The sequence below is a fragment of the Taurulus bubalis genome, assembly GCF_910589615.1.
Source record: "Taurulus bubalis genome assembly, chromosome: 3".
NCBI classification, from domain to species: Eukaryota; Metazoa; Chordata; class Actinopteri; order Perciformes; family Cottidae; genus Taurulus; species Taurulus bubalis.
Genome location: NC_136591.1, coordinates 12,369,094 through 12,382,415, shown reverse-complemented (window position 1 = coordinate 12,382,415; position 13,322 = coordinate 12,369,094). Strand labels below are relative to the sequence as shown.

The 13,322-nt window shown below is 39.6% G+C and overlaps 1 protein-coding gene across 1 annotated transcript; it reads right to left on the bottom strand.

The window, feature by feature from the left end:
• Nucleotides 1-4,632: 4,632 nt before the first annotated feature.
• Nucleotides 4,633-11,127, bottom strand: LOC306733972 (up-regulator of cell proliferation; the record flags this gene model as incomplete). Its single annotated transcript, XM_079215290.1, has 3 exons — nucleotides 4,633-9,299; nucleotides 10,750-11,007; nucleotides 11,124-11,127. The coding sequence occupies 3 exons, from the start codon at nucleotides 11,125-11,127 to the stop codon at nucleotides 4,633-4,635; spliced, it is 4,929 nt and encodes a 1,642-aa protein (XP_079071416.1).
• Between the last annotated feature and the right edge of the window lie 2,195 nt (nucleotides 11,128-13,322).

Sequence of the window (13,322 nt, the reverse complement as noted above, 5' to 3'; positions counted from 1 at the left end):
ATGCCCCACTCACCCTCACTGCGATTCTCTGCTACGGATTTTCAACATGGATCATGGGTAATGCTGTTGTTTGAGCCCACAGGAACACATGGTAGCCTACGTCCAGTATGGGTTAGTCACCGGTGCTGTCTTTGCTTGTGCTCTAGCTATAGCCTGTTTGTTTTCTATTTTATTACTGCCTAACGGGGGAGGGACAGAAGGGAGAGAAATATACCCGGCTGCTCCTGTCAGAGATTTTGTAAACCCTCTGAAAGGGAAATGTGCACAATGTAAAACACAAAACAACTGATTTGGGCGTTCTGCAGGTCGATGAATGCAGTGGGACCGATGACGGACAGTAGGGCGAGGAAAGGGGTGCACGCTGCGGAAAAGAGAATTTGGGAGGAGATTGGAAAAAGACTGGCAGCCTTAAATGTAGGAATCAGATTTAAAAGAGAGGACGAACTGGTCGCTAGCAAATGCGGACATTCAAGGGCATGGCCATCTTTCTACCCACAATGTTTGCCAGGAGGATCCCTTGCTTATCTGTCCTACGGAGGATCCAACGTGTCCGATCAGACCCATATGAACCCTTTTGTACTCACTCCTGTGGATAAGAAGGCAGTGAGGGGTCGTGAGGTAAACCTCACCACAACACAGCAACAATTAAATCGCCAGAGGTGAAAACAGAAACAAGGTATTTAGTTTGGTCTGTTCTTTTTCCCTGTCTATTTTATAAGCTAACACTGGAGGGCGCCATTGTGGCTGCTTCACCGCAGTCTGCCCACTCTGAGGAAACTGGATGTGAGAAGAAGAATACCAAACTGGGTGGCAGGACAGAGAGAGAGACACAACATCTGGAAGAGGATCAAAACTGTACATTTTTAAGTGTAAGAATCAAACAGACAAAAATATTTGTAAATATTAAGTTTCTTGTTTGTTTTTCTTTTCTTTTTTTTGAGTGAATGAATGAAATGCCTATTTTGTGACAACAAAAGACAACAGGTGCAGTTTGCAAAAAAAACCTAAAACAAACGGCCGTTAGCCTGAGGTTTCAAATGTATTGGTGACACAAAAAGCGTTACAAAATGACTTGATTTGCTTTACTTTGTCTCACATTGCCCATAATCACGTGGACATCCTGTAGCATCACGATTCATAACCAGGAAAGTCACTGTAGCAGAAATACATCTTCACTGCAGCCTAAGAGGGCCTAAGATGCTGTAGTTCACTGTTGCTAGTTTCCAATGAAAAGTTATCATTTAATTGCTCTTTGTTTTGGGGTTGTAGTCGACGGAACAACTTCTCTGCGTTTTTTTTCATTTTGAAAAATATCTTGTAATCAAGTATACTGCTGATGACTGGCTGACTGATGTCATGGTGTAGGGGCGTGGCCTGTGATTCAAGGTTCAGGACTTCTAAACTGAGACACTAAACACAAAGTGCAGCCAACTAACTCCTCGCCACTTCACGTGTAGCGGTGTTTACATGTAGCTACTGAATCACACGTGGGCCAGACATGAGGGCTTTGATACCATACGATGCCTCACTGAGAAAGGAGATCACACAGGTGGTCTGACTCTTTCCCTCCACACACTGTGTTGCATTGTGGGTATGGAGGTTGTGTTGAACTTACAGTGATGTGTGTAGCAGTGAAGAGCTTCATGCTCTAAAGTCTAAACAGTTGAGGGAGGGATGAAATGTGAAGCCAATCTGAAACGTCCAGTGCACTTTTTAGAGTCCGGGCGTTTGTTGAACATCGGATCAGACTGGAGGTATGGGGACACACACTGAGCCTCGTCTGTTATGAAGGGACTCGCTGCAGCCCTGTGGTTCACACATTCGGGGCTCAGATTTTTATTTTTTTTTATTTCAATGGGCCCGAATACTGCAGTCAGCCAAGCAAACGGAAACGGTTTCATAGCGCGGAGATATTGAGAGATCTCGTGTGAGGTCAGTGGTGCGTGGGCCGCACATGGTTAACACCACACAATAGCGAGGACAGCAACACACTCGCGTACACACATCTCCAGCTTGGTCTCGATTGCATCAAGTTGCACCTGTTGTCTTGTTTTTACGTTCTTTGTTGAATTCAGAAACCCAAGACTTGAGACAAAGAAAAATGTTAAATAATGGAATTTAAAAAAAAGATGATTATAAAAAAGAAAGTATAGTAAAACTATATAAATAAATGCGGTGATGATATTTCTGTTTACTTTAGAAGTTATTATACACTGTATGCTGTGATTCTGATCTGGGAAACATTAAAGAAATTCATAGCCAGTCTGACGATTTTGTCTCTTTATTGATCGAGTGAACAGAGGTAAGTATACATCTTAACAATAAGGAAAGAATTATGTTTTGTATTATTTTAAAATGTAAATATGTAGAATCAGATACTTTAAAGAAAATGAATCAGTTCTTAAAAATAATTCACATATTTACTACATTTGATTAAAACTAAATCATGTATAAATGTAAACAATACCACCCTTTTTGTCAACTTAAAACTGTTATTAAAAATAAAAACAAAAGCATTACAAATTTAGAGTTAAGAAGATAACATTATACTCAATTAGGGAAAAGGGATCTTTCATGTATAACCTACATGTTGACACTTACGCTGCATGATCTTTTTATACATTGCAAATGTAAATATTTTGCATCAGATCTTGAAATAGTAAAAAAGAATTACATATCACACATAACTTGATTAAAACAATGTTAACATGTGAACAATACCATATATAGACTGAATGATTCAAAAATCTAAATATGTGGAATTTGATACGCCGCAGAAACAAAAAACATATATGTGGAGTAGAAGAGACGGCATCAATGTAAATATGTAGATATTTGGAACCTGATACTTAACTCAAATGAAAACAAAGACTTAAAAACTTGAGTCATAAACCAAAACATATTCTACTCAATTAGATAAGAAGACGCCTTACGCCTATGAACGTTGACACTCAGACCGAATGATAGTTTTAAAGATTGGAATTGTAAATGTTTTGCATCTTATACTTCACAGAAAGAAAAAACTATTGTAAGATTCAAAGATTCTGACTACAGTTGTACATCATACTGAATCCAATAAAACTGTCCTATTATGATCATACCACATAAAGACTAAGTGGCGTTTAAAAAAAAAGAAGTACAATAAATCTTAACATTTGAGATTGGAAACGTCACAGAAACAAAAAAACATAATGAAAGATATGACATTTGATTCACATTGTACATCTTTTCAATAACAATATAATCACAATCACATTCCACAAAAACATTTAAATCAAATTCTGATGTAACATGTGCCCCAAACATGTACATTGAGTCAATATGCCGATATATCAACAAGTATTTAACATTTTCCACATCAAAATAAACAGTTAAAGCAGATTATTTTCATTAAACATGTTTAGATGACCTGACGTCTGAGGTCATTTTCTCAATTTTACATAATTTCACCTTTTTATTAAAGGCACTTGCATATGATACATACCCTTGTGTTTTTGCAGAACAATCTCAGCTCTCTATATATTGAGGCACCATTGTCCTAAGGCACAGTGTAAAGAGATAATATGACCCTGAAGATGAAAAATTGAAGCTCGATTTTTGAAATTCTGCAAACTGCAGTGTTTTTTTGCGGTCTAAGGTGAGTAGGTCCTTAGTGATTTCCTGAATGTTCATTGGTTAGTTTCACACACAAAAGGTCGACGGACACACAAATCGACAAATCATGGTGAAAGGCGGAGCTCGACACAAACGTCACAGGCTCAGACCTCGCTGTGTGAATCACGTACGATCTCACGAGAACAAGGACGCGGAAGTGAAGAGTCTGGAGAGTCCGGCAACATCTGAACCATATTTCTGTGCCGTTTTATCACTGAGACGTTAATAGAAACATTGTGTAAACATCGTACCACGTGGATCCGAGGTAGCAGACTCTATAGATGTGATCTGAGTACTGCAGTGTTTTTCTCATATTCTCATATTTTAAGCCGTTGTGGGGAAATATATCTGTGTACTAGCAATGTTACAAGGTCACAAGGTCTTTGTACGACGGGTTGCACAACAAAATGTAGATTGTAGTCCCAATTCGCTACATAGGAAAGACAACGAAAAAACTGTATTATATTTATGGAGGGTGGAGGATGAGTTCAGGAGTCTCACAGCCAGAGGAAAGAAGCTGTTCTGAAGTCTGCTGGTTTGGCAGCTGGTTCTTCTGCATCTCTTTCCAGACGGCAGCAAGGTGCACAGGTTGAGGCTGGGGAGGGTTTTGTCTTTTAATACCACTTTTTTCTTTTAATAGCTCTTCTTCGCACCAATACCCCTGATGCTCAGTAGATATGTACCAATGATGTTCTGGGTCTTTATTCACCCGCTGTAGAGCCCTCCTGTCCTGTGCCGTGCAGATCCCAGGCCAGTTTGTAATGTTTGTCATCAGGAGGCTTTCTATTACTCCTCTGTGAAAGCTGACAGGAACTTGGCATGGGAATATTGTCTTTAATCTTGGCATATTGTTAGGCCATGTTACTATTTGTGATTCTTCTTTTTATCATATACATAAAGTAACATCTAAAAATCCATGAAAGGATAATGAATATATATGAGGATGTGCACTTCTGTAACCACAAAGCATGAAGTCTCTCACTTGATGTTGAAAGACTCTTGGAGGCTTTCCTCTGCTTGCTCACGTGTGATCATTTTCCACGTTGCAGGAATATCAGCAGTCTTTGCATTGAATGCTTTGGCAAATTTCTTGTTGAATGTTGCCAGTACATATTTCCAGCAGTCTGATGCCTGAAGGCTTCCATCTGGTGGGATTTTCCAGTCAGGGAAAATATCTCTGTAATGCTTGTAGTGGTGAATTTCCCAGTTTGTAGCATCACATTGAAAAGTTCTGTCTGGTGTGATCACAAGAGAGGAGCATATATCAGTGACAAGTTTTTGTGATAAAGAAAATCTATATCGACCCAGAGCTTGTGGCCGATGTAGTGAAGCAAAGTGCTCGCTATGTTCTTGTCCTCCAGCCTCACAAGGCGCTCCGCAGAATGGACACTGTTTACCACATCCAATCAGTTTGGTGAAAAGCTCGTTCTGAGGATTCACATTTAGTTTTTTTAGTTTCGTTTGGATGTTTGTTTCTTTAAACTTCTCTTGAAGGACTTGTGCCATGTCCTTCACACACTCAGTCAGCCAGTGAGCAAACTGTTCCTGGTCGGCATTGTTCAGGATCATGAAAGCCCCAAGAGCATCTTGGGAAATGACCAGTTTATCACCAAGTTCCCGACAGACATTTTTAACAAATGACTTCAAGTTGCCACTCTTTTCTGTTTTAGCTTTGTTCACAGCATCATTGATGCTCCTGATACTTGACTGAACATGTCGACCCTCAAACTCAAACGTCTTGGACCCATTTGAGAAGCGCTCCACTATTTGGTTGAGTATCCATTTCTTTACATACTCTTCATAGGAGCAAATGTAGCTTCGATAGTGTTCAAAGTCATCCTGTCTCAGCAAATCCAGTAAAACGGAATACTGGAAGAACATTCGTGTGCTGAATTTCTGGTTTGTCAGCATTTCACCAATGATGTCAGGACCCAAGGAACGGCTGACAAAGTCTTCGACTGCAGGCTTCAAGCAGCGATACGTGAATTCTTCTGCCTTCTTTTGGCACTGGTCTCGTTCATGGAACACGTCTTTAAAATCAGTGCGAAACTTTCCTTTGTTTTGATTCAGACATGTAGAGGGATCATTCGCATGTATGAAATTCTCGTGCATTTTCTGAAAATGTCTGGCTGCAATTCCACAGATGTGCTGTTTCAGAGGAACTTCAAACTCGATCTCTATCGGAACACTCTGATTTTGCAGCCTTTCGTCAATCATGTGTAGAATCTCTTGGATGTAAGTGTCATGGTAATTAGTTTTCTTTTCCATTCTTTCAGTCATAAACTGTGTGCAACTTGCAATGATACAGTCAGCTAGGTTTTGTAAAGCCATTATGTGATCTTCAATTTTGAAGAACTGGCTGACTTTGTGTTTGAACTGTTTGTAAAATCCGTCCGCTGTATATTTGAAAGACACCAAGCCACAATCTTGCAGCATTTTTTGATTCAATAATTCCCATGCATGACCCCCCTTTCGTGATAGATTGCATCTCAGGCAGAAAGACACACATGTAATGACATTTATGGTCTTTTGTTTTGAAAAGGAAAGTTCATCTGCTGTTTTTTTCCACATCTTATCAAATTCTATGTCAAGCTCTTCGTCTGCCATGATGACTTTTTTTTCTCGACACCTTTCGATCAATGCACGCACTCTCCCCTCCAATTCTTTTGTGTGGTTTTCCTTGATTCTATCAAGTTCTGTCATCCCCTTTCTGATGTCAGCTGCTACTGTGAGCTGATTAAACACGGAGCTCTCCATTTCTCGTCGAAGACTCTTTGCACTGCTTGCAAAGTCCTCTTTGTATCCTTCAACGAGATAGACATGACCCTCTGTTTGCTTGAAGTACTGTGCCAGATTTCCAAGAAGCTTTGTCTCCCATTCAGACAGCACTGTGCGAGCTTCACTTTTCAAATGTGTGAGATATTCTGACATGTCAGATATCTCAGATTTCACAGCAACTGTACCAAAGTTGTAAATCCTTGTTTCTGCATTTGTAACCCACGTGTACATTTCTTTTTTGAATTCCCATTCCCATTTGTTGAATTCTGTGCACAGCTTCATGTACACATCAGCCACCAGGCTGTTTCTGAAGCTGAAGATGAAGTTTTCATGCTTTACTGCATTCCAAAGACTTTTCATCCACTCTGTAAGCTCCAAGACATTAGCAGATGATTCACAACTTCCCAATATTTGGATTATGTTCTTCTTCAGCTCATACACAGCTTCGCTGTACCCTGCATTGACTGGTGCCATTGGTGGGTTTCCATTCCAGAGTCCAGGAATGTAGCAGTTCCCAGTGTCTGGACTGTACTCCATCACATCTGTGAAGCTCTTGTTCTCTTCTTTCCTTTCCATTTTGGCTGCTGCCTGGGTCATCTCGTTTAACTGTTGCAAAAGCAGTTTTCTGTCTCTTAAGTTCTTCTCATGGGCTGAAACGTCTGACACATTCTGGTGAACAAACTGACATTTGGGCTTTTTGCCCACCTCTTTCATCCTGAGGAAAGCATGCACGACTATTTGAAGGATGTCTTTCATTTCGGTTGAATTCTCCATTGCAATATTGATGATGGTGACATCACTCAGACCCACAACAAGTGTTGCAAGCTCATTGTCGTGCTCATGGCTATTGTCCAGTTGTGCAAGCTCTGGTGACTTTAAGCCCTCGGTGTCAATGATTACCATGAAGTCACACTTGAGTACTTTTTTGACATCCTCATCGATTCTGATAAGCAGCATGAAGGCACCTCGAGTGCATCGACCGCTGCTGACTGCAAACTGAACTCCAAACATGGTGTTGAGGAGAGTGGACTTCCCTGTGCTCTGAACTCCAAGAACTGTGACGACCAGTATCTTGTTCTTAGGAGACATCAATTCATTGAGCTGAGAAAGAACGTCACTAACCCATCTGAGAGGTATGTTGGATGCTTCTCCATCTACAAGCTCAAGGGGAAATCCATCAAGTAACAATTGTGCACATAGTTTGGGCAGATGCTGTAATTGTTCACGTGATGGGTCCCTTTCTGGAAGGGAAAGTGAAGCTTCATAGATTTGACCCATTTCACGGAAAAAGTGTTCAGTCCCCAATGAGCTGTTGGAAAGTTGTCTGTCAATGTCTTTGATTTCTTCTTTGTTTTCAGGATTTTTGCATTTTTCTTTGTAGCGCTCCCTGAGATCAGACAATTTCTCTCGAGACACGTTATCGAGGTTCATTCGCATCCATTTCAGGAAATAGCACCTCTCCATCTCTGGGCTTGATATTGCATTGATGAAACATGTCATTGCATTTGATATGTCATGAGAGTTTTGTTCTTTCCGGAGTTCCGTTTTCTGTATCTGAAGATCACTTTTGTAGTCTTCTATGTTTTCAGACCCGACATTTCGAAGCCGAAATTCTTCCTTCTCTAAGCGAGTCAGTTCCTTCCATATTTGGCCTTGCAAGGGCAGCTGAGCTTCTTTGTATTGAAGGATATCTTGAATTTCAGCAGTGATGGCATCTGCATTTTTCTTGGCAGTCTGGCACTCTGAAGACTCTTCATCAACCCAGATTCCCAGTTTGTGGGCAATGTCAGCCATCTGCTCAATTCTCATCTTCATTTTTGTGTTCTCAACTACATTGCTGACAGTTTTCCGCAATGTTTTGACAAAGTCTGCATCATTCATTTGTTTAGTCTTCAAAAGGATGTTGCTGTTAGTCAAGCCCAACTTGGTTGCTATCTTGTGTAGAGCATCTATACCGAAGCGATTGCTTTGATGGTTCCCAACCAAAAAGATCTGTGCCTTGTGGTGTTGGTTGGTAAGCAGCTCGCACGCAGAGTCCAAGGTGTCAAAGAACACAAAAACTGCTGCAGATGTCTGACACAAAAAGGAAAATTGTGTTTCAAATGAAGCAATGTCCCCACGAAGGTTAGCTACAGCTACTGGCTCACTGAAGACATCCATGTTTTTGTTCCCGCAAGGAAGGTACCAAGTGATTTCAACCAGTCCATTGGATATTCTCCTTGGACTGTCGCCACACTCCATATCATGATGAACTAAGGTATCATGGTACTGCTGAGAATTGCTCAGAAGCTTATTGAGGATCTCTGACTTGGACAAGGAGCACTCACCCAGTCTCACAAAAGATATCATTGGAAGTTCAGAGAGGACAATTCTGTCTTCAATAAAGCCCTTGGATTCTGTAAGGGACTGAGGTCTGTACTTTTTAACGATGTCTCTCATGGCCCAAAGCATGAGTGTGCACTGCTTTGTGTCACAGTTAGGAAGCAACAGAGGAACAGAAAACTGACACATAGACATTTTGAGTGCCAGTTCCTGCCGTACAAAACCATCAGAACACAGAAAGAGGGCAGTGATTATGTCAAGGGGATTTAGCGTGTCACCTGAATTTGTACACTTTACTAGATTATCGAGATTTAACAGCGGATCATTACAGCTTGACTCACATGCAGATGTACGCTTCACATTCCTAGCTGTCACATTAACCATCATGAGTTTCTTTAGGAAGTACCATGGAAGATCTGAGTTACACTTAGCAGGTTCGTCAGTGATGGTCTTCTTGTCAATCTGAAGTATTGTGCTCAGGGATAGCTTCTCAGGGTACAGCTGCTGCAATCCCAGATCCTCCATTAAGCTATCTAGATGCGTCTCTGAAGACATGAAAACAATGAACATAAACCCATTATTGGTTAGTTCAATATTCTTAAGCACGGATCAAAGTTGTAACATTTAAATTAGTTTTGCTGCAACACAGTTTAAAAAAGGTACACCTAATTAAAACTAAGAACTATGTTGATGTTGGTCAGGCAGTCAATAATCTGTCTGTCCAATTATTGGGTCTTGATCAAGAATACTTTAACAACACTAGAAAATGAAACTTCATGTTTTGGCAACATTCTGACATTTTCTCCAGTGTTGCTATTAGCCTAAACATTCGATTTTTTAACAATATATATACAAATCTAATGGGCAGTCTGCCATGGAATTGTTAACTAAATGACTTAAAAGAGATGTATAAAAACATTTTGTTTTTCAATTTTATTTAATTTAATTCAATTTTGATCAATTCTTACCAAAGGTGAACTATCTATCAAACTCTCAAAAGGAAGTGTAGGTTTTAAAATGCATCGTTAGCATTCATGTATCAGCACTAGTGTTGGCAAAAACAGAATAAATGAATATTTAAACCGAATCTTTTGCCAATTTGATTCGTACTGCATCTACATTGGTATGCGTTGTCTCCAGGAAATAGCCAAAGCCTTGCACTTTAATGTCAGACACTGACAAAGACTTTTACCTTGTCCCACCTCTTTGGCTTTCATATTCTGCTAAAGTAACTGTCAGCAATCAAACTGGGCGCATTGCAGCCTTAAGCAGTCTTACAAACTTACTCAAGGAGTGCATGGCTAAGTGTTGCTTGCTTTAAGCAGTATGGGTGGTGACTAACTGACATGCATTTTCCCCTCTGTGCTTACAGTAGCTGTATGTGCTCGCTACTGAGACTGTTTCGTACTGAAAACCCGAATACTCGTCTCAGCTCCTCTGTAGCCTTCAATATCTGGGAGTCAGTACGGTTTAAGGAGGGATTGAAGCCAAAATGAAGACTTCCAGACAGAGATATTAGTACTCAAGAATATTGTCTCAAAAGACAGGGTTTCCATGAGGGCTGTCACAAAACCAGATTCTCCCTACGCTATTATCATGGCCACACGCTAATGCGTATGTTTGTGTGTGATATGTGTGAATCTGTATAGGTGCAAACATGATGTAGAAATGCCATTGATTTGGGCTTTCTTTCAAACTTTCGTTATGTGTGTTTGTGTGAGTGTGATATCACAAAGTGTTTGCTTTGGCTTTGAGTGGGTTTACCCACATTTATTGACATATTTTAATAGCGGGACTAAAAGTGCACAGTAACTGTATTCAGTAAGGTGTAATGGTGTAATGTTGATCTCTACAATAAATAGTTATGAGATAGAGATGCTTGCATCTTATTCATTTCTATTTTATTTGATTCTTCTTTTGGAAACCACAACAGAGTTCTGGTAAAAATGACATTATTTGGAAAATGAATTGCAATAATGATTTTATTTGACTTACTTGTTCGGGCAGATGTCACAGCTGGCTCGCTTATTCTTCCATTCCTAAGTTGTGTAGACACCAGAAGAGAGTAGCACACCCCGGGCTTCAGGTTGCTGAGAGTCAGTTTGTTTGTGTCTGTTGACTCTCGCAAAATGTCTCCTTCATGGCAACAAGTCACAATGTAACTCTCCACTTCACCAGCAGGGGCGTCCCAACGCAGAGACAGTGACTCACTGCTGACCTGATAGACTGCAATCTGCACAGGAGGGTTGGGCTCTGCGGGAACAAAACAAGGGTTTCATTTATAGCTGGAAATGTAAGTTGTCATTGTTTGTCTCTATTTAAAAATGCTGTTTGACTGACAAGCACAAGAGGTGTGGTAAAAGACAAACCCATGTATCCTCATGCGACTTGATTTATAGGAATATTAATTGACCACTTATTTAGTCTGAAACTCACATTTACAACATATATTGAGAGCATACCTCAATATAAATCCCAAAACCATGCAGACAATACTTTACTACATTTTTTAATTATCATAATTATTTTATTGATTTATTATTCAGATTTACCTGTGACAGATTGCGAGGCTTTGCTTGTTGCATTGAGAACTGCTACTTCTCCTGGAGGAGGAACATCTGTCATAAGAGAGGAGAGGCACATCTCAGTTTATCCACATTGCAGTTTGCATTTACTCATTAAATTGGATCAGTTATTGACGGTCACACTTACAGTCAGACTGTGATGTTGGTGGAGTTTTCTCTCCTTCCTCCCGGTATAGCTCAAGGACGGAATCCGGCACATCATAGAACTCCTTGGTAATGGATAGAAATGTGTATTTTAAAGTGTAATGAATAAATGCATACGTCAATTCAAACAAGCTGGAAGGACAACACATATTTTGATGGTAATTGTTTTGTTAATTAAGAGTTGTGCAAACCAGCTGTTTACCTCCTCATCTGAGTTATCCATAGTGGGGACACTCTCAGCCATCCCACACTTGGTCCAGATTATTCAACCAGCTTCTCACTGAAAGTAATAGAAGAGAAGTCTGTAACTCCGTCTCTGCCAATAAATATTGATATTACATAAAAAACATATGGCTAAGCATACTTTGCAACCTGCTAAACTAGAATATAGACTAAAAACCTAAACAAAAATACAGTAATCAATTCACAGTATGAGACATGCTGAGTCATGTTTGTGTTTTGGGCTATGAGAATCCTACATTTGAACACTATTGCAGGTTTTAAGAGAAAATAACCACTTGCAGATCAATTGTTGCTTACCTTTGAAGATTATTCATGGTAAAATGATCTGTTCTTTAATCCAGGTTTTTTTTTCTACTCTAACCAATATGCAATATAGGTTAAGTATTAGTTCTGAGGATAAAAACTCTGCAATACAATAACCAGTTGAAGGCATCTCCTTTTATTCTGCCTTGTGAAGTCACTCTGTTTCGTTTACCAGAAAGTGATTATCTGTTTTCCAGGAATGTGAAACCTGTTGTCTGGTCTCATCCCTCTGCTGAAGTGAGAGCTAAATCAGGTATATCAGGTAGCTACTGGCACGGCCCTCAGAGAGGCAGGGTTTCATATACATAAACATTGAATATCAAGTTAATTTGTGTTTGGTAGATTATGTCTCTGTTGTAACTATGCTTCTTGGCAATACATTGCCTTTTGAAACCTGAGGCTTTATATGGTTCTTTTTTTACTTCTGTACTTTGTTCAAGTAGTCGTATGAATCCCAAATGAGTTATATTACTTGTATTATTTAAAATTATAATTTTTTTTCAGAATTTATTTGTGAATAAAATGTATATTTTCAAGAAAATCACTTTTTTAACATATTTTAATCATACCTATTAATGTCCAGCATGATCTAAGCTAGGTTTCCCCCCAAAAAAGTCACAGACTTTTACAAACTCTATGGTTCAGGCCCTTACCAACATCCCACATACTAATAGGACACCTGCTAAACTAGAATATAGACTAAAAACCTAAACAAAAATACTGTAATCGATTCACAGTATGAGCCATGAGACATGCTAAGTCATGTTTGTGTTTTGGGCTATGAGAATCCTACATTTGAACACTGTTGCAGGTTTTAAGAGAAAATAACCACTTGCAGATCCATTGTTGCTTACCTTTGAAGATTATCCATGGTAAAAAGTGTTTCTGTTCTTTTTATGCAATATAGGTTAAGTATTAGTCCTGAGGACAAAACTCTGCAATACAATAACCAGTTGAAGGCATCTTCTTTTATTCTGCCTTGTGAAATCACTCAGTTTCGTTTACCAGAAAGTGATTATCTGTTTTCCAGGAAATGGAAACCTTTTGTCTGATCTCCTCCCTCTGCTGAAGTGTATGGAAGCCCATTTCAGGCAATAAAAGCCCACCAAAAAAAATATGAGATAGAAAGTCGAAATTGTCATTTTATTTTTGTATTTTACTGTGGAAATGGGCTTCCATAGTGGTGAGAGGTAAATCAGGTAGCTACTGGCAACGGCCCTCAGAGAGGCAGGGTTTCATATACATAAACATCGAAGGTGGGCCTTCCCATCCAAGTCCAAAAACTCTGCATAT